Source organism: Alternaria hordeiaustralica, assembly GCF_023758085.1.
Source record: "Alternaria hordeiaustralica strain BMP 2776 chromosome Unknown scaffold_1, whole genome shotgun sequence".
Lineage (NCBI taxonomy): Eukaryota > Fungi > Ascomycota > Dothideomycetes > Pleosporales > Pleosporaceae > Alternaria > Alternaria hordeiaustralica.
The window spans coordinates 4,338,937-4,358,854 of record NW_026056773.1 but is presented as its reverse complement, the minus strand read 5'-3'; the positions used below and the strand labels follow the sequence as shown (position 1 = coordinate 4,358,854).

At 51.9% G+C, this 19,918-nt stretch overlaps 6 protein-coding genes across 6 annotated transcripts; 2 read left to right on the top strand and 4 right to left on the bottom strand.

The window, feature by feature from the left end:
• Positions 1–418: 418 nt before the first annotated feature.
• On the bottom strand, positions 419–1,474 carry J4E84_001409 (uncharacterized protein; the record flags this gene model as incomplete). Its single annotated transcript, XM_049384041.1, has 2 exons — positions 419–1,216; positions 1,469–1,474. The coding sequence occupies 2 exons, from the start codon at positions 1,472–1,474 to the stop codon at positions 419–421; spliced, it is 804 nt and encodes a 267-aa protein (XP_049249559.1).
• Positions 1,475–2,690: 1,216 nt separating this feature from the next.
• On the top strand, positions 2,691–3,934 carry J4E84_001408 (uncharacterized protein; the record flags this gene model as incomplete). Its single annotated transcript, XM_049384040.1, has 3 exons — positions 2,691–3,146; positions 3,196–3,341; positions 3,388–3,934. 3 exons carry the CDS (start codon positions 2,691–2,693, stop codon positions 3,932–3,934), a joined length of 1,149 nt encoding a protein of 382 aa, XP_049249558.1.
• Positions 3,935–7,913: 3,979 nt separating this feature from the next.
• J4E84_001407 (uncharacterized protein) lies at positions 7,914–8,764 on the bottom strand (the record flags this gene model as incomplete). Its single annotated transcript, XM_049384039.1, has 2 exons — positions 7,914–8,488; positions 8,548–8,764. The coding sequence occupies 2 exons, from the start codon at positions 8,762–8,764 to the stop codon at positions 7,914–7,916; spliced, it is 792 nt and encodes a 263-aa protein (XP_049249557.1).
• Positions 8,765–9,770: 1,006 nt separating this feature from the next.
• Positions 9,771–11,381, bottom strand: J4E84_001406 (uncharacterized protein; the record flags this gene model as incomplete). The annotated part of the gene is made up of 2 exons (XM_049384038.1): positions 9,771–10,035; positions 10,084–11,381. 2 exons carry the CDS (start codon positions 11,379–11,381, stop codon positions 9,771–9,773), a joined length of 1,563 nt encoding a protein of 520 aa, XP_049249556.1.
• A 1,085-nt stretch (positions 11,382–12,466) lies between these two features.
• J4E84_001405 (uncharacterized protein) lies at positions 12,467–13,315 on the top strand (the record flags this gene model as incomplete). Its single annotated transcript, XM_049384037.1, has 1 exon — positions 12,467–13,315. The coding sequence occupies one exon, from the start codon at positions 12,467–12,469 to the stop codon at positions 13,313–13,315; it is 849 nt and encodes a 282-aa protein (XP_049249555.1).
• A 4,609-nt stretch (positions 13,316–17,924) lies between these two features.
• J4E84_001404 (uncharacterized protein) lies at positions 17,925–19,569 on the bottom strand (the record flags this gene model as incomplete). The annotated part of the gene is made up of 3 exons (XM_049384036.1): positions 17,925–18,864; positions 18,910–19,358; positions 19,405–19,569. The coding sequence occupies 3 exons, from the start codon at positions 19,567–19,569 to the stop codon at positions 17,925–17,927; spliced, it is 1,554 nt and encodes a 517-aa protein (XP_049249554.1).
• Between the last annotated feature and the right edge of the window lie 349 nt (positions 19,570–19,918).

Genomic DNA, 19,918 nt, shown 5'->3' with positions numbered 1-19,918 from the left:
TACGAGGTTGCCATTCAGCATGGCGCTCGGCGCGTCAGTGGCGAGTCGATAATGCGCGGTAGGATTCGTAGCGCGATTCGACATACTGGGGCTGGTATGGCGTTATGACAGGGTTCGCGTGGGGTTCGTGCGACATGCAGACAGTCTAAATCGGATAAGCATGAACGTGGATTGCGTTCCCGGTGTTTGTAAGTTCAAGATCGTCGTGATGCATGGGAGTGATGTGGCGTCATGTGTCGTGATCAGGCATGCAGATTGCGTGCCTGAGTCGCGCAATAACCATGCCGAAAAACGCGGAGAATCTCAACACATTTCATTTGATCATGTGACTGTAGAAAGCTCCCGAGGTCGTCTATGCTGCTGACTGTCTGCGCGGATTGATCTTTGCGATTGAGACATGTTGTATTCATCCAGTAAATCATACACACGTCGCTTCAAACCGCTTCTCAGTTCCAGGGTTAGCAAAGAACGCTTTCATCCTCTCGAGCTGCTCTGCCCTTGCGCTATGCCACTTCTCGGTATGACCACGCAACTTATCCTTGCCGGCTTCTTCTAGATGAGCATTGACCCAGTCCATAAGCTCGTCGACATAGCTCGCTTCTTGATCTCGCAGACTATGGAATGACTTGCCATAACCTTTACTCTGCACGCGTGCGTTGTATTCCGATCGCATAGCATCATTGCTGGGAAGCTTGGCTTGGCCTGAGAGCACCTTTGCCACGACCATAGCTTGAAACTCGAATAGCGTGAAGGTGGCCGTGAAGAAAGGCACTCCAACAAAGGCCAGGGTCGGATCGTTGATGTAGAAGATATCTTTGTGTAGATTGTGAAACTGTGTACCATCCGTCACCAACACTGCGTCGTCGGCATGCTCGACTGACGTCACATCCGAGGTGAGCTGTGGTAGGAAAGGCAGGGTGAGATAGTAACCAGTGCAAAGTATTACATGATGGATATCACAGATCTTTGCGCCTGACTTCAATGTGACGGTTGCCGGAATCGCTTCGTCGGGGTTCAGTGATGCTGATGCATATGCATTCGCGCGTGGTTCGTCGTACGATGCCACCTCTTCGATGCGGAATGCATTGTCGGGAAGCATACTAGGAGGTAGATCAAAGTTGCCATTTCTTTGGCTCTGTAAAATCTTGTTTGCGTACGGGCTCAGTTCGCGAGCAATATCCGTCGCGGATACACTTGCACCGACAAGTAGATAGTTCTGGAGTATTATCAGATCACGACGACGTCGTTTCGCTCAGTCTGGCGCGCACGTACCTTATCTTGGGCATTATCGGGCCTCCGGTAACTTTTTGAATGCTGCACTCTACCAGGGAATCGTCGCTTCCACTCTGCCAGCCCATGCGTGTCAGGAACTCTTGGTGTGTGGTAATGACCAGACGCAATCACTACGGCGTCAAAGTCCTAGCCCAAGATTAGCAACCCACATGTGCAGCCCACATAAGGAAAATACTGACATGAGAGGATACATGTCGCTTTAGCGTACCGTTCAGATCAGTTTGTAAAGTCGCAGTCTCGACCGTCCACGATTTGCCGTTCTTCGTGACGCGTCTCACATCTGTGTCGTACTGTGTCAACCCATGCACTCCCGTGGAGTCAGCAGTAGCTTGTATATAGTCGCACAGGACTTGATGCGTCACATAATCCTCAGTCCCAGGCGGAAACGGATTCAAGGTGGTTTCCAGCAAGCGCGTGCTCACGTTGTTCTTGAGGCCCACATAACATGGACTGTATGTGGCCAGTCAGTCCAAAGTAGCGCTTCAAGACTATGTCTGTGGAACTTACCCAGGTGGCGCATGAAGCAGTCTCTCTGTCTCCTCCGTCTCTTCTGTCGCATGAGCACTATCAGCTCTGCAAACTCCGGTTCTCGGATACGGCGGTTCCAGAGGCTGTCGCTCATCGTAGAGCCTTTCATGCCGTCAGTCATGTTTGAGGGGCATGAACGATGGGTCGAATACCATATGCCCCCTGCGGCACTCGAGCGCTCAAAAACGGTGACTTTGATACCCTCTCTTTGAAGATGAGCTGCAGCTACCACGCCACTAATGCCTGCACCGATCACAGCGACACTTTTGCAGCGGGACGACATGCTCAGAATACTGCTTGTATGCTGGAGGAAGTTTTTCACAGCTTCGCGCGTGCAAATGGGACGCGACCTTTCAGCCGACAGCAACACACGCAAGCCTCCCAACACACAATCATGAATGCCATCTACCCACTGTCAGCATTCCTTGCTTGTGCCTCGGCTATAGCGCTTGTCAGCACTGGAAGCATCTCAACCGGGGTGTAGCTAGAAACAAAGCGCGATGGTGGATACGGATGGCATCATGAGCGGCCATAAACGCGTGGGATGCAAGCAACCAACACCGACGCACCTATTTGCGACTAAGGTGTGATCTCAGTTCTCGATACATTTGAAATGAAGCGAAGTTTGTCCGAGCGATAACAGGAGAAGCGTTGAATGGGTATTCGTCATCTGCAAGATTATGATGTGATCGCAACCCCGCAACATGTGTCGCAAACAACACGCGATGTAGCCACATCAGTCGACCACGCATGGGAGTCGGATTTGTGAGCGAACGTTTTGAGAAGTGGGGTAATAGAGTTCCGGATATAAAATTGGTCGGACCGCGAGCGATGAGGTCTGCGCAACTGCATCACAAACGACTTTGACAATGGCTCCAATCGCAATCCCCGTTCACGAACACATTCAGGAGAAGGATACTGTTCAGCCGCGGAAAGACTCGCTGGGATTGCCAGAGCCAGCCAGGAAGAGACTCGAGAAGGCGGGAATCGATCTGTCGGCCGGCTATCCGTACAGACCAGCAAAACCACTCTACCTAGATGATGTGTACAAGATCAGGGACTACGATCGTGAGCACATCGATCCGGGTGCCCGAGCCGATCCAGAGAAGCAAGCGCTGTTTGGTGCTGCGAAGGAAGTCATCCATTTGACCTCACACATCGGAACCGAGATCGTTGGACTTCAGCTGAAGGACCTTACAGACCAACAAAAGGACGAGCTTGGTCTTCTGATCGCTGAAAGAAGCGTGGTGTTCTTCCGTGATCAGGATCTCTCGCCTCAAGAGCAGAAGAAGCTGGGCGAGTATTATGGCGAAATTGAAGTCCACGTGAGTAGTTCTTCCCCAAAGACGCTTCACGCGCTAACATCGAGTGAAGCCGCAAGTTCCATTCGTACCCGGTGTGCCAGGGGTGACGGTTCTATGGCCCGCTCTGCAGGCGACGGAAGTGCCAGCCAGCTTCCGGAAGACGGGTGGTGCATCTAGATGGCACACTGATCTGGTACACGAACGCCAACCTGCCGGGTAAGTGATAGTATCTTGGAAGGATGTTCATACCTGACCCTTTTAGCGTAACCCACCTTCACAACGATACCATCCCAAAGATCGGAGGTGACACCCTCTGGGCTTCAGGCTATGCTGCGTACGAGAAGCTTTCTCCGGCTTTCCGAAAGATCATCGATGGCAGAGAAGCAGTGTACCGCAGTGCGCACCCGTACCTTGATCGTGATGATCCTAGTGCTGGCCCTAAGCACATCGAACGCGTTCATCCGATCGTTCGTGTCCACCCGGCAACCGGTTGGAAGGCTCTGTGGGTCAACCGCGCCTTCACAGATCGCATTGTCGGATTAGACAAAGCTGAAAGCGACGTCATTCTCAACTACCTCTTCGATGTGTACGAAAAAAACGTCGATATCCAGGTCCGGTTCCGCTGGACGCCAGGAACTTCGGCATTGTGGGATAACAGAATTACAATCCACAACGCGAGTTGGGATTATGGGGGAATTGAGCCGAGGCACGGAACAAGGGTTACATCGTTGGCGGAGAAGCCGTACTTCAAGGCTGATGCGCCGACTCGCAGACAAGCATTAGGCCTCGCAGGACCTGAAGATGTTTAGGGAATAGACAGTGGATGTGTGAAGCTGGACTGTAGCAGAGACGCGTTCCAGGGCGACGGCGCGCGAGCTGGCTGCGCTAGTTACCACGCTATCCCTATCATGAGCAAGCGTCATAGGTCTTGGCATGGCATCATCGACCCCTTGATGCTCCTCCATGCAAGCGGCCAACGAGTATCCATAGGCAAATATTATCATTGTTCGATTACCTGTACTTGTCCTTTATCAATATCAGCTACTCACAGCTTTTGCAACTTCTCAGCATTCCGGCACGCGAACATATCCATCCCGAGGTCTCAACTGGGCAGCGTCGCTCAGAACCTGTGTTTGCGCCGACTTCTCCACGACTTCTCCACGAAAACCCCTCCGTCCGTATCCGTGCTGAAGGAATAATTCACTGAACAGATGATCCTCGCGACTGGGCTCACCTGCCTACGCTCTCAAACGGCCTTACAGTGAAGAACGCACTCGTCGTGCTCCAGATGGTCGTCTTCCATACCCGATCGAACGTTGTATCGTTACGTAGTCCCGTCGAACCGATTCGGTCAATGAACCTGGGCAGCCCTTCGCCATTGTGTTCGATTATGAGCTTCAGCTTGGGGAAGCGATCGAACAGTCCCGCGCTGTAGAGACGCAAGACGCGCGCTCCCACATCGACATGCCAACCCCACGATTTTACCCCAATTCTCCCGCCACGGCGGCTGGGTAGTTACCCACGAACAATTTGGATGCGATATCTGCGGCTGGAGCAGCAGGGTGCAGATGCAGCGGTACATGGAACTTCTGCGCCATGGCGAAGAGTAGGTCGAAGCGTGCAGTGTAGTAGTACGTCTCGCCTTCGAGATGGTCCCACATCATCGCGCCTTTGAGCCGAGGGTTGTAATGCCGCGGTTTAATCCTGCTGCAGCTTCTTCTGGTAGGGTCATAGGCAGTACAGCAAATCCAGCGAATCGTTGAGGATACCTTCAGCTACTCCCACCGCACCAACACATGAATCTACGCCATGGCGATGATGTCTGCTGTTCCGAAGTCATCACCAGGACTGCGCCTATGATCAGCAGAATAGGGCACACCACAGCGAAGAACACCCAGAACTTGCTCTCTCCTGGCAGGAAATCACCCCCCATAGACATGATACCCGCAACCACGGACAAAGGCACAAAAAGCGTACCCAATACGGTGAGCCAACGCACAGAGCTGGCTTGCGCATTACTTGCCTGTGCCTCTCTTAGCGCGATGATCTGGGTGTATGAATCGGTCAAATGCTGGAACATCTCCTGTAAATCGATACAACTGGTACGCAAGAGTCGCCATATCTGCGCCTCTCGTTTGCCAACAAAACCATAACTTTGCGCATCTTCGACGTCGATCCCCAGAGCGCGCATGTTGGTCTCGACTTCGAAACGGTAGAGGTACAGGTCCGTTGTGAATTTGGCCATCGTCTCGAAGAGCCACTCTTTCCAATCCGCTCCCCAGCGCACTGTGCGCGGCGCTGAAGTACGCGTATCTCCAGAATAATGCGACGAAGAGACTGAGAAGAGCGCCGCTCGTGTATGGCCGTAGCTTCTGCGAATGTGATTCAATTCGGCGGTCCATTTGCTGATCACAAAACCACGCAGAAAGGGCGTTACAGATAGTGGGTTCCCTCCTGGACCGGTATTGGCCACCAAGAAATGAATTAATATGTCATCGTGCAGGACGTATTTTGTGAAGGCCGCACTAGGGTGCCATTGCAGCGGATGAGGGGCCAAGTCAGATTTCTCGTGATCTTCCAGTTCTGGATATCGAATTATACGACTGAGGTTCGGATATGGACTGCCTTTGATAACAGCGAGATGGGCTGGGTCTTTGATGCATGGGTCAACAAGCGTCAGGCCTGCAGGTGTACCATGAGTGTCTAGACTGGATTTAGCAAGGTAGGAATTCTGACTGACCTTCCCAGCCGCCTCCTGGCAGCATATGGTACCAGTATGTGACTTGGCTCTCCAGCTCAGAAATCTCGCCTCTTGCGTCCCACTGATCATATTTAGTCGGTGTTTCCAGGTTCCTCGAAACGACGAATCGTGGATTTGCGCTCTGGTCCCTCAGTCTCGCGTTCGGCTTGAGCCACGTCGGACATTTGGACGGGTCAGAGTTTTGTTTGGCAGATACATGCGGCATGAGTACTGGATACCGAAGCGTAAAACTTCTTCTTTTACCAGGCGTGTGGAGTTCTTCATCATCACTTTCGTAGTCGAGGCCGTCGGAGGTGCTGGTTTGGATTATCGAAGGGAGACTATTAATGTTGTCCGATATCGTGCTGTTGCCCCCGGTTGTATAATGGCGCGCGAAGACTGTAGGATGGATACGTAGCCTTGATCCTAACAGGCAGATGTATCGCACAGGCATATCTTCCAACAAGAACAAACGTCTGAATGGTGAGTCGCTTGTTGCCGACGCTTCATCAATGTAGTTCTCAAATTCTTCGAACGCCGCAAAGGTCCTCGAGCGTAGACCATCAGTTAGGAATTCGATAATCGATATACGTGATGAGACTTCTTCGACAGTAGTCTGAGATACCATGGCCTGATACAATCCACTGTATTCTGCTGCTTTTCCTTGAAGAGCACGAGTGGCGTATTCGCGTATCAAGCATAGGTATGCGAAAGATCGATCATCCATGGAGTTGATAAAAGCATCAAAGTCTACCCTTGTTTTCGATAAGTCATCTGTGAACGCTGGTTGTCGTTCTTGGCTGCCGTCCCAAGGCACGGTAGAGGTAGCATCAGGTGGGAACTGCCGATGTCGCCAGGTCGACTTCGGTGCGTAACCTCTGTGCTGCATCTGTGCTGTCTGAATCGACTAGTTGTACCCTGCAAAAGGTCGCTTCGCTTCTGGGTGGTCCAGGTAGTATTGATCCGCCAGATCCGCTCCTCCTGGCGCGGTGTGAAGCAAATGCGATGCAGATACCCACTTGATCTGTGTCGTGCTCTTGCGTTCAGGCTTGTCTCTTCTTCCGAAAGCCGCGAGTATTCTCTCTACAAGGCCTTTCCTTGAAGGCTGCGTGCTTGTTGCGATCGAATCCACCCTGAGAAGATATCCAAACTCTCTTTGTACCGCGCCGTGCTCGTTCTTCAACGAAAATCCAGCCCCTACGATCCGCGAGCGTTGAATGAGATCAGCATCTAAACTCCGGTCCGCCGTGAAAATATAAACGTCGTCGACGTTTGGCCCGTCCACAGCTGCGCTACCGCCGTTGTAACCACCGCGGCCCATTGCCCGGAGCAATTGTGTGAGATTGATAAGTCTGCGGAGGAAGTTGAGGAGAGATGTGTTCTGTCTCCAATAAGGCAGAATTGCGCCTCTAGACCAAGACACAGCAACGTGCAGGGCGCTTGGACGTCGAGAGACGTCGAGAGCCAATGGATCACATCTCGGCTGCCTGATGATCACATAATCTCACCTCGGCAAGCATGATTTTCAGCTGGGTAGCACAAGTTATAAGACTCAACATGAAATGCAGGTTCACTTATCGCTACCTAGGTATGCAGAGAGAGACCCAAAGGATACCATTCGTAACGCCACCAAGCTGTGCTTGACCTGCGACATGGAGAAAGGCCAGCCCTGGTAGCATTCTTACCTAGGTAGTTTTGTTCCCCGGCTGAATGCCAGCGTTGCGGTACAATAAGCGCAGCCCGAATTCACATATAAGTGGGTGCCCATCGATATCGCACATGTACGCACTCGGGTAATGTAACACTAGCAGCGCATTCCAATATTGTGCTGTCTAGAATGGGCTCGCAACTCCAGCGTGAGTGGCACAGTCGCGGTGCACGGTGAGTGGCATTGAAAAAGCCGCAGACAATTTTCTGTATGACAAAACATATGTCGTGCTCGACGAAGAAACGGTCAGATCAAAAGTCGTTCGTCAGGCTGTCGTACGATTGTGTAAGCAATTGAGTGTTTGTTCTTGTACTATCCGGCCTCAATTCACTTCAAGTCGTTACGATGCCATAGTAGAGTTACTTGCAGCTGCCACGGTGCCTCCATCACCAGAATTCGTCCCCACGAACACCACCAGAACCGCGGCATACGTCGCTGTTGAGACAAGCGCTTCGACGTTAGAACTTCGGACTCCGAATGAGAGTGCAAGCGCGAACAAGAACACCGCCAGCGAGACTGTGATAAGACTCTTCTTTGGCGATGCTTCAATAGCCATGATCAGCATCGGGACGATGAGGAACAGGCCACCTGTTATCGCTATCAGGAAGCGAGCGAGGTGATCGACAAATGACGAGACATCTTTAGGTTCCTTGCCCTCTTCATATTCCAGGCCACGAGCTGATCGCTCGTCTTCGGAATACGTGAAGTAAACAGGCAATTTCCTCATCAAGAAAGCGCGGAAAGGGTCGATTTTGGGAGTTCCTTCGTCATAATAGGCGTAGTGAGACCAGAAAACGTCGCCACTCCCAAACCTAGGCTGGAAGAATGCTTGCAGCAAGAATCTTCTCTGATTCATGTGTTCCGTCGCCACGCTCTTTCGACTGCGAAAGAACTCATAGTCTCGGATCGCGGTGACTGGTGTTCTGTCAGCTACACAAATCTGGGGGGTTTCTCGCGCTCCTACTAGCTCGTACCATAGTCTTTCAGGGTGTGTTTGAGATCATCAAGGTCATCAGCTGAGACGTCTTGTGCATTCTCGAACTTCAGCTTGAGTTCGAATAACTCCAGCTGCTGTGCAACGATATTGGTCCGCTGGAGCCTCTCGAATCGTAAGAAGTGAAATTCCTCCTCTTCTTCTAGTGAACGCGCAACATATTTTAACAAGTCGGTGTTGATTCCTGGGTTCCCCATCAGCGCGCATCAGGATGTAAGCTGACAGTCCTTGTTTGACGGGCGGCGGCCTGTATTTTAAAGCCCGGCATCCAATGCATTTTCGAGTTCATGCATCTCAGCCGCAGCCCCCGCTTCTGCGCACCCCCTCACTTATCAGACATCGCTCCTACAATATATGGAGTCTCACTGTCAATAACAAGCATTATGGGTGCCTTTCTTGCAACTCCCGCACCTGGGCGTGAAGGTCTGCCTGCGCTTCCGAATACTACTGCAGAACACAGCGCAGCGGGTCGCTCGGTTCGCAGAGTATCAAATCCCGCATCGATTACTGGCAGAGAGATAGATCGTCTGCTTTCATCTCATACGCGCGTTCTCCGATCTGCGATGAAGACCCCACTCTTCCGTCCAGGCAGTAAGAGATATGAAAGGGGCCTGAACGATTACAGTGCTGCCTTGGGACGGTTGGAGGCGAGACTGTCAAATCTGTTCGAAGCACTATTGGAGCCAGGCCGTGTTATGGAGTTAGAAGATTGGCAGAGTAAGTGAAAGGAACCTGCGAGTGCAAGGAGTCGCACGTAGCTGACGAACAGTCAGAGCTTGACGGGAAACTTGTCGTCATATATGCGGACATGAAGACAGCCTTTAAAAAGGCTGAGCAGAGGATCAAGTCCAAGATACATAACACCAAGATTGATGATAGTACCGCTGAAGTCAAAAAGTTGAGCAGCAAAGTTAAAAGACTCCTCAGTCTGGTTCCGGGGAGAAACGTACGTAGGGCGAAACGCGGACCTAGCGACCGACGCCGCCGATAGACTCACCTGTAGCCACACGACTGAGCGGACCACCTTTCTCTAGCAGCTTCCCTTGTTTTTCGGTCCTGCTTGCAGATCAGAGAGAAAAAGCTGCGTTGATTGACGACATCTTTTCGTCATAGAGAACTTCGAGTATCACGCTTAATTCTGCATATGATAATCTGTTCTTGCACTACACAGAATGCGCACTTTGTCACTTTACATAGTAGTCCTCAACTCGTCACCGCAATGCATCCTGTAACTCCACCCATCGCGCAAGCACTATGCCGCGCCTCGAGCGTCGACACTAAACATTTGCAAAAGTTTCTTTTCGCTTCCAAGTCCGGGTTATCGCCTGCAAGAACCATAGTATCGAGGTCAGCGAGTAGCTGCTTATAGATGCGCATCTCGGCGGCTGATGGAACCATCTCAGCCGCATTCTGTATATGATGTGCAAGCACGGTGACGAGCGCTGCGATAAGATAGGGATATACCATCCTGTGAAGAGATCAGTATATGTTAGAACGAGATGACGACGCTACTGACCAGTATAAGGCAACATTGCCCCTAGGTGCTACTGGCAGTAGACTCAGCAGCCGTTGCGCCTCCAGATATGCTTTGTGTTGCTTCATCTTCGACATCCTGATCAAGCCGTCCAGCTCGAAGGGGTTGGTCTCCGAACTCATGTCCATCGCCGTGAACGCATGTAGTCGATATACAGTTCCGAAGTAGTAAGCCTCCAGTGCAACACAATGACAGATATCTGCTCGATACAATATTTGTTCCAACTGGCTAGCAGAGAGATGAAAGATGTGATGTTGCTCGTGAAAGGCCTGCAAGCGTGCGAGCACGATGGCTGTGGCGGCGCTTAGGTCTAGCGGAGTCGTGTTACTTGTCTTGCGAGAGAGCACCTGGTCGATGGCTTCGGTCTGGAGTAAGGCTATCCTTGTGAAGAGCCAGAAGATATGCGCTCGCCAAGTACCCTCGGTCGCAGTGAGGGCACCGAGCTCGTCGGCCACAAAGTCGGAGCAGTTGGCTACGTCTTGGAGCTGATGTGTTGGTTGTGTGTTGCTTAGGATGCTCAGGCTAATGTCGTTGGTGAAGCAGATCCAGAAAACGCGACGCTGGTGTGCGCCGTTACTGAGTTCCTGCGCCGTTGCATTGCTTTTCTTGCCTTCGTTGGCCAGACTTCTGATAACACGGAGGGCGGTGGAGACGAATTGACCCGCTGGCTTCTTATTACTGCATGGGCTGGCGACGATGAGTAACGCAATACCGACAAGGCATTGTACCTGTCCTAGGGATGGCAGCGCTGTGAGAAGAGTGTCAAGTGTGGAGTAAGCGCGGGCAAGGTAGTACTGAGCCATGTCCATGTTATGGCTGTCACCAGTCGAACTCATGCCACGCATATGATGTGCCATGCCAAAGACGATGTACGCACTCGTCCAAGCGATTGCTGAATCATCAGGCAGCCCCGCATAGCATGTCCGAAGGTGGTCGGCAATGACATGTGGTTGGTAGAGTGGATAGGCAGTATTTAGGTCAGTCAGGAACTCCGCAAGCAGTGTTGTTCCGAGCTCCGGGGGTGGCAGATACCAGTCACTCGTTGGACTGGTTACTATTGGCAGCGGTGATAGACTGACATCCTCCGTCGGCCCCGTCCCGAATTGTGCAGCTTGCAGGAAAGCAACATCCTCTTGGAAGTTGGCGGAGGAATAGATGCCTTCTAATGGAGCCTGCAAAGAGGGATCTAACGTCGAAGAGTCGTGACTAGAACCGCCGGTAGACAACGCGCCCAGGTCGTCTGCAAACAAACCGTCATTATCTGGTAGGAAGCTTTCCATGTCAAAAGGGTCGAAGTCTGGAAGCAGGGGATGTGGGCCAGCCTCCACCTCATGACGCAGCGAATCTACCCACGTTGAGATTGGGGGTGAATGTTCTGTTGTTTGCATGACCGGTTGTTGGCGCACGTTTGGTTGTGCCACGTTCCGCTCGTGTAGCAGCGACTCTAGCCTCTTGATCCGATCCTCATACTCAGATATGCGGTTGCTGAATCATCGTCAATGACATTTCCATCTGTTTAATGCTGCCAGATCATACCCTCTTTGCGGTTTCGACCTTTGTTTGCGCGTGTACGTGGTCATGCACGTCTCTTTCAGATTGGTGCACGGCGAGCAGCCCTGAGGACCGTGGTTCCACACGCATCTTCGCTTCCGTTTGCGACACAGATCACAAGCCTAGAAGACGCGTTAGTCTGCTGGTAGACGCGTGTTGACCGCTCGAGATGCGATGTTCGATGCTCTATAGTTGCTGGCGGTTGTCGTGGCAGAGTCGCGTCTCGAGCGGATGCAAGGACCCGCAGGCGGCTAAGCCGGATAAATGCTAGCAAACCTACTTACTCGCACCGTGGACGCAGACCCGCGTTTCTCGACGCCACTACTCGACATCGTGAGTTGCCTGATGGTATAATGAGACCAAGGTCTGCTGACATGCTGTTCGGTCTCATGTCTCTTGTCGCTAGCAGAATGGCCGATCCCCGCCGCCCAGTCCGCTGACAAATCTAAACTAGTCACCACTGCCGCCATACAAAGGTTCACTTTCTCCAAACGAACACTACCACACGCCGGTAAAGGCTATGATGAACATTGCAATCAATGTTACAATATCCTCATTGACTAATGATTGATTCCAGCTTTAGTACTCAATGATAGATGCGTTTGCTCAAATCCACAGGCCAAACGCTCCTTCCATGTTTCGCTAGTACGCGAGACCGAGACCGAAAACGACCCATTACATTGGTGCAGCAACCAGCTTGCGCACATCGTATTTCTCGTGCTTCTTCACAGTATCACAACTCCATGTACCAATCCTGAGACTAGTAATTTCTCCTCACGCAGGCAACGCTCTTCGTACATCGGCGAGCGAAGAGATGGAGGTCATTGGGGGTGCGGAGAACTTCTGGCTATACTCCGAGAAGGAAGGCTACGACATAACGCATCCCGCCGCGCCCAATAGCCCCAAGGTCTACCCTCGCATGACACTACGCACACAGGACTCGCATGCTATCATTGATCCCACCAAAACTGCGCTAGTAATCGTCGATATGCAGAACTACTTCCTGTCCCCAGCATTTGGCCGGCCGTCGAACAGCCTGGGCCTGCAAGTCGTGGAAAAGCTCACCAAGCAAGCGATACCAGCTTGCAGGAAAGCAGGTATTCCAATTCTTTGGCTCGGTTGGGGTCTCACAGAAGAGGATATCGAGACTATGCCCCCTGCGATTGTCCGCGGCTTCTCAATGGACACAAACTTCGAGGGCGATCGTGAGGTACCTGGTCTTGGGACGAACATCGGGCCCGTAACGCTAGATGACGGATCTACAGTCGAAGGCGGCGCCGTTCTCATGCGCGATCAATGGATTTCTAATCTCTACAGTACATTGGAGAGTTTGGCCCACCCTGATGATCTAACAGTTTGGAAGAATCGACTGTCTGGATTCTGGGGAGGGACCAATGTCGAGAGTGTGTTGAAGGCTCGCGGTATCCGGACGTTGATCTTCGCGGGCTGCAACACAGACCAATGTGTTGCTGCCAGTTTGACCGATGCGGTCTGGAAAGGTTGGGATTGCCTCTTGCTGAGCGACGGAACTGCTACAACCAGCCCAAAATTTGCACGAGAGATGGTTGAGTTCAACATGGGAGGATGGGGATTTCTGCTGAGCTGCAAAGATCTCATTGACGGTGTGGACACATTGGAAAACAGCCCGAGTGATGGGGCTTGAATGCCTCGATGTGCGCAGATACAGTGTAATGAGTGCTAGGAGATAATGCGTCCGGTAGCCATCAGCAAATAGAAGAATTGATCGAGTTCGGACCTGCTTCGCTGCTCCACCAGCACTCATGATTGCATGCTGGCGTCATGTACAATCCGAACATTCGACGATATCGAATGAACTTCACCCAAAACCCTGGACACGAATTCGCCGTAGAGATGGGACTGGCAAATCGCAGGTGATTTGATAGTGATTAATTTGATGTGCGGCAGCCTTCCCAGAGTCGAGATGAGTTTGCTCATCTCCGCTTCGTATAATCCCCAGCTGAGCAGTCGTGGCTGTATTGACGATGATGGTGTGAATGCGTGTGGGCATAGAACAGGTCGAAGGTCTATATCTCGAATCGCAACTGATATATCGGTGACATGCGAGAGGAGATCGTCAGGTGTTGCGTCTACCCAAGTATATAGTGAGAGTTGATTCGAGAAGCTGATAGGTCTCTGGTAGAGGAACTTGCGTGCTTCCCGCTCGATCTGACGACAGGTCTGAAGTAATTCTGGGCCTTGTTCGAGCGAGGAGAGGATGTTGCGGTAGATCTGCTCCCGCAATTCCGCTGGTAGACTCAGTAATCGATTGCTTTCTGCGGGATCAACTGCCGTAGATAGTCTTGTGTCATTGCTGTACACATGGCGTAATGTTTGAGCCATTCTCAACATCCAGCTACTCGTGTACGATTCGCTGGTATCTGCGATTTCGTTCGAGTGGTATTGCTAGTACGAAGGCAATATTGGGTATGCGTGGAAAGACCCTCAGATAAAGTACCGCGTGATCAAGGTCAAATGCGTGATGAAGCTCGTCGACAGTCCGGTGTGGGAGGGGCTGTACTGGGACCTGTAAAGTAGTTTGAAATGGCTAGTGTAGTTTCGATACCAGACTAGAATCTGACAAGGTCGATGAACCCCGATCTTGATAACTGGACGTACCTTGGACCTTATAGAATTCCAGCATACAAGTAGCGAGCTATGTAGCGAGACCTCGATTTGGCGTATCATCAAATATGTTGCATAGCCGATACTCCATTTTCACAATGCAGAACATCGCGACGAGTGGCCAGATCAGTTCAAATCTGAACGTGAGTGTGTTCGATTTCAGCAGTCTCGGTAACGAACCGAACATGTGGCGTTATGTTTCGACTGAATGCAGCAAAAGTGCCGCTGATCGATGGCTTGCGACCGTTTTCAGAGCTCAATACAAGCTCGATGTGGATGCTACACCACCACGTGGATCTTGTAGCGTTCGAGGCGTAGGGCATTGACATTCCCAGCATATACCAAGAGTGTGCCGTGCAGATATGCCATGGATCAAGTCGTCACCTTACTTGAACATCACCTTCCGGAGTCTTTGCCGAATTCCACTCAGATTTAAATTGGATGATTGGCCATGACTGACTGAGGTGATAGCCTTATCGGACATGGCTAGAGCCCTGCAGTGATCCAAGTCAAGGTTTGGGCACGCTGAAGATTGATAGTCCATTAAAGCTGCAGACCGTTTGCGCAGATCGTACGATATGTGGCATCATGTTCTGCGGATCGGTATTGTCTTGTAATGTAGCTTGGCCATCACTCGCTTGGTGTTCATGTGCAGATTGGATGCATACTTGCCATGAACGTCTGTCGAGCATGCTGTGATGAAGTTGGTGGACCATGATTCCCAAGGTAACGTTCCAATACAATAGTTGAGGGCCTGTTTGGAAAACTCGTACCCGTGGTTCTGGTGCATGCAGAGATTCTGACGGAAGCGGAAAAGACACATTTAAACTTCTGTCGATTAGCCAATAGTTTGCGGTCTGTGGTCAGGAACTCTCAGCTATGTGATATGAATGCTGGGCAGCTTGTTTTCCTTCAGAGAGCCGGTCCGCTGACATTGCGATATGCCGGCAGATGGTTCAAACACACGTGGCAGCCTTCGCGATCCGGGGTGCAGCAACGGCGGGCACAGCGATCTGCGGAAACATGCGTCAGGGTGGCTCGGTCTGGACAAAGCACTGTGACAGTGAGATGTGTATTGCCATTCGATCTTTGATGACACTCCAGTATTGATGGCGTTTCTATTATTCGATGTGAGTGGTGCAGGAGGCGTGCAGTCGACGGGAAGGAGGCGCGACTAGCGGATGACGCTAGCGCAGTGATGGCCCCACTTCAGCCCTGAGGGCACCTGCTCGATATCACATCGCTCCATCCCGACCGCCTGCAAGCCGACACAGCAAAACCTGATCGCATCGATGATTATTGTCTCTTATTCGCCGCTTCGAGTGGCCTCATCTGCCTCTCTCCTCGCAGCTGCCTCCTGACGTACGCTGTTCGGCTCAATCTCGCTGGAAAGGGGAACATCAGCCACATTGTCCATCAGGCTGTCTTGAACCGGATTTGGATCCAGATCCATGAAGACTTCAGTGCAGTTCAGAACGCCACCACGGTTCGCTTCATCAGATCGACTGAACGCGGAAAGAAGTCTGCTTATGCGGTCCATTTGAATTCCCACCTCGAACAGGCTTCCATGTCACAATCACTGCAGCAGCTCGGTCGCAAAGTGCGACGCTCATAGCAAAAGAGAAACGAAAGCGTGCCGTCTGGCGGAAAATTGCGCAAAGAAAATTTACGATTTTAAACGTTGGCTGGAACCGCGTCCAAGCCTCCCTATGATGCCTATCGTCAGACCACACCCCGACCACACCCCACGCCTGTCACACCACCAAACTACATCCGCTTTCCAAATCGCGATGAATTCATCAAAAAAATAGATTACTTCAGCAAGTCCAGAGCCATGCATGCCGCGAGTACAACCACGTGGAATAGCCATCCCGCGTAAGACCGCACGCGAGACATCCGCCTCACAGTCGTACGAGTGGCTTCGCCCAAGCGACACAACACCATCACACGCACGCCTCTGCCTTCATTCCGCCCAAAAGCCAGCTGCGGTCGTCGAAAGGTATGAACGGAATTTCGTAACGACGTCTATGCTAGCTCACGTCGGTAGGCTACCAAAGAAGTCATGCCTTTGTCCTCGGCAAAGCAGTAAACTAGCTCCTGCCTGTCGTTGTTCCCATACTCAGGCATGTTTCTTGATATAGCCTCATCATAGGCGACTGAATGTCATCAGCAGGTCTCTTCCCTGCCTTGACAGTCCAGCAAAAGCACTCCGGGCCGCAGAAGTCACACTCCCAGTCATCTCTTCCCCTGCACTCTCGCTTAGAGCCCTCAATAGGCTTCTTTGTCGTACTCCTATCCGCAGAATTCTCCCTATCCTCTCTCTCGTCTTTTCCTTTTGCCTCCTCTTCACCACACGCTCTCTCAGGCCCGCGACATGCCTCGATGTCAGACGCACGATACGGCCCAAAATACGCTGCCGCATCCCACTCCCCATCTTCCTCCTCCACTTTCTTCGGCTCAGAACCTACATCTGGTCCCTCCACTGTCGTTGGTGAAAGAATGAACTGTTTCGGCACATCATGACCAAACAGCCTCCACCAATCCGGCGCTAGACCCTTCAAGATCGGATCATGATAGCCCTCCACATACTGATACAACGGTGGCGAAACAGTGTCCCCTGAAGAAATACCGTCACCACGGTGAACGTGGCAGGCCCCTTCGTGGTAAAGCCGTTCACACCCGTTGTCGTGCTTGCGGCCGTACAAATGGTCTTCCTCACCATACTGATACAGCGGTGGCGGAGACCAATCGGTGTCAGGGCGAACATAGCAGTCCCCTTCGTGGTAGAACCGTTCACATCCGTCTTCGTGCTTGCGAGCGTATTGGTCATCATACCACTCCGCGACTTCCTCTCCCGTAGCAGGATGCGTATACGGGTACCAACACCCCGGCTGCCACATGTTCGCTTGGACGGGTGCAAACGTCGGTGGCAGTACCATGTACCCCCCTAGCTGTCGTTGAATGCTGTCTTCGCTGAAAGCTGGCATATTGTATGGTTGGTATCCTGCTTGACTATTTGCTGCGTCTTGATAGTGCGTATCAGGTATGGTGTTCTGGGCGCTTGCTTTGCGAGGAGACTTTCTGCGGCGGCTTGGATTGCGCTTTGCCATTTTTGGTATGTGTGTGTGTGTTGATTAGGGCGGTTGAGCTGGGATATTGTGATACGCTGTGGATGTGAAAGTGGGCGTGAAGATGGTGCCTGCGCGGTCTACAATGGACTATCGTGGGCAGAGGTGATCTCGAGAGAAGTAGAAGCTGTGATATCGCCGATGATGAAGAGAAGACAGTTGTAGAAATATAGTCGTGTGTGTTGCAGATTTTATTATACCATTGACGTTGACGAACATGGTCCTGCGTCGCATGCAACCATGGGGATCTGTGAAGAGAACCAGAGTTGCGGATGTGACATGAACCAAAGTTTGACAGGAAAAGCATCATCGAATTGACTGCGTGATATATTTCACATCTACGGAACTGTGATGATGGAGTGGTGCATGACAAACCAATGGCATTGTCACATATTCAAAGCCGTGACTATGACCTACCAAACAGCCTACTCTGGTCGACGTCGCCGCGCCAAACCTCCATGAGCGCATGCAGACCCCACACTTTCATCCGTACATCTCCATCTAAGCAAGTTTCCAATCCTTGACCTTATACAACACACTCCCACTCCCCGGCTCACTAACCACAATCGCCCCCTTCAACTTCTCCTCACTGATATCCGGAAACCTCTTCTTATAATACTTCTCCACCCACGCCTTCTTAACCGCCTCAACCTTATCTTTCGGCACAAGATGCACACTGCATCCACCCCAGCCCGCACCCGTAAGCCTACTTCCGCAACTTCCAGCCGCGCGGGCTAAATCGCACAATTCGTCCAGCTCGGGACAACTGCAGTCGTAGATTTCGCGGCAGGAATCTTGCGTCGTGTTCATGAGGTCGCCGAGGGACTGGAGGTATGCGCGGTCGTTTGATGGGGGAGATGCAAGTAGCGATCGGAATTTGATCACGCGGAGGGCTTCTGTGAAGACGTGTAGAGCGCGCTGGCGGAGCATGAACTTTTCGGCGCGCACGGGGAACTTGGACATGTAGCGTTGGTTCAATTCGTCTTCTGAGATACCCAGCAGCCCGCTGATTTGTGCGCGCGTGTAGCCGTCTTCTTGGGGCAGGTAGTCTTCGGTGTGTTGGATTAGCTTCGTGAGTTGCGTTTCGAAGTCTGAAACGGAGATCTTGGTGTTGTCGGAGACGCTCTCTTTGTCTTCGAAGTAGGTGTCGTGGAAGCCGCGGAGGCTGACGCCGAGGGGAGAGGAGTCTGTTGGAAGCTCTTTCTTTAAGCCGAAGGCTTTGGCTAGGAAGACAGCTGCTAATGTGCATTCTACGACGCGCAGGTTGTAGCATACGGGTGCTGTGACGTGCTTGTCGGCAGCAACGAAACTTTGGGCGGTAACGAAAACCAGTTCGGGGTCGGACTTGGGGAACTCGATGTTTGTGTAGTTTAGGCTGGGCTTGAACGATACGTATAGGGCTGAGCCGCGGAGGGAGAATACGGAGGCTGCTTGATCCATACTACGACTTGTTAGCTTTGGGATGCAAAAGGTAGGCAAGACTCACCCTCCAGAGTTAACACCGACTGCGCGCTCAGATACAATCGCAAGCTCGCATAGTTCGGTCTTGTCAATCTTCTCCTCACCATTCGCAGCCAGCACAGCCAAAGAGCTTGTGCAGACGACGGACGCGGAACTCGATAGACCGCCACCACTGGGTACTGTGCCATCGCATACAATGTCCATGCCGACGGATGTGAACTCTCCTCGCTTCTTTTGCAGTAGTTGTGAAACACCCTTCAGTCCAGACTTGAAGTAGTTGGTCCACTCATGCTCGGTAGCGTCGATTGGGATCTCTCCCTCGGGAATCTCGAATTCGCGAGTGGGGAATTTCTCAGAGTTGAGGTTGGCTATCCGTACGCGCGGCTTCTCTTCAGATGGTCGCACAGCTACGGCCATGATGAAGTCGGCGGTAATGGCCATGGGCAGAACCTCGTACAGGGAGTAGTCGATGTGCTACAATCATTAGCGACAGGTGATAGACTGCTTGCAGATAATTTACCTCGCCAATAATATTGACGCGTCCAGGACTTCTGGCGACGAAGTCTGCTTGCTTGCCATAGAGGTCCTTGAACTTGGCTAGTAGGCTCTCCCATCGCTTTGTCTCGACTGGGAGCGCGTCTTCGGGGTAAACGTCGCGTAGCGACGTTGCTGTCGGGACCTCCATTGCGCGATCTAGAAGTTCAGAATCATAAAAAGCAAGAGAAGGAGAAATAGAAAGCAGGTCGAAGAGCAGGAAAAGCAGAGTCTATTAAATCCCCGGATCGTCGCAAGATCTCAAGAAACGTACGGCGGGGTCCAACTGACGACAAGTGGGGTTCTCAGACCTTGCCGTTTTGAGAAGCGCATCCGCATCACCAACGGCCCGTGAGCTGCATCGAGCTGCAGGTACGGATTTGAGGTCTCGTGTCGCGGTTGCTCGGGGGGAAAGGCCGTGGTAAGATAAGCTATGGATGCCCGGGATGGTAAGATGAGAGAAACTGAGTGAGGCGTTCCGAAATTGCGCGATAAATTAT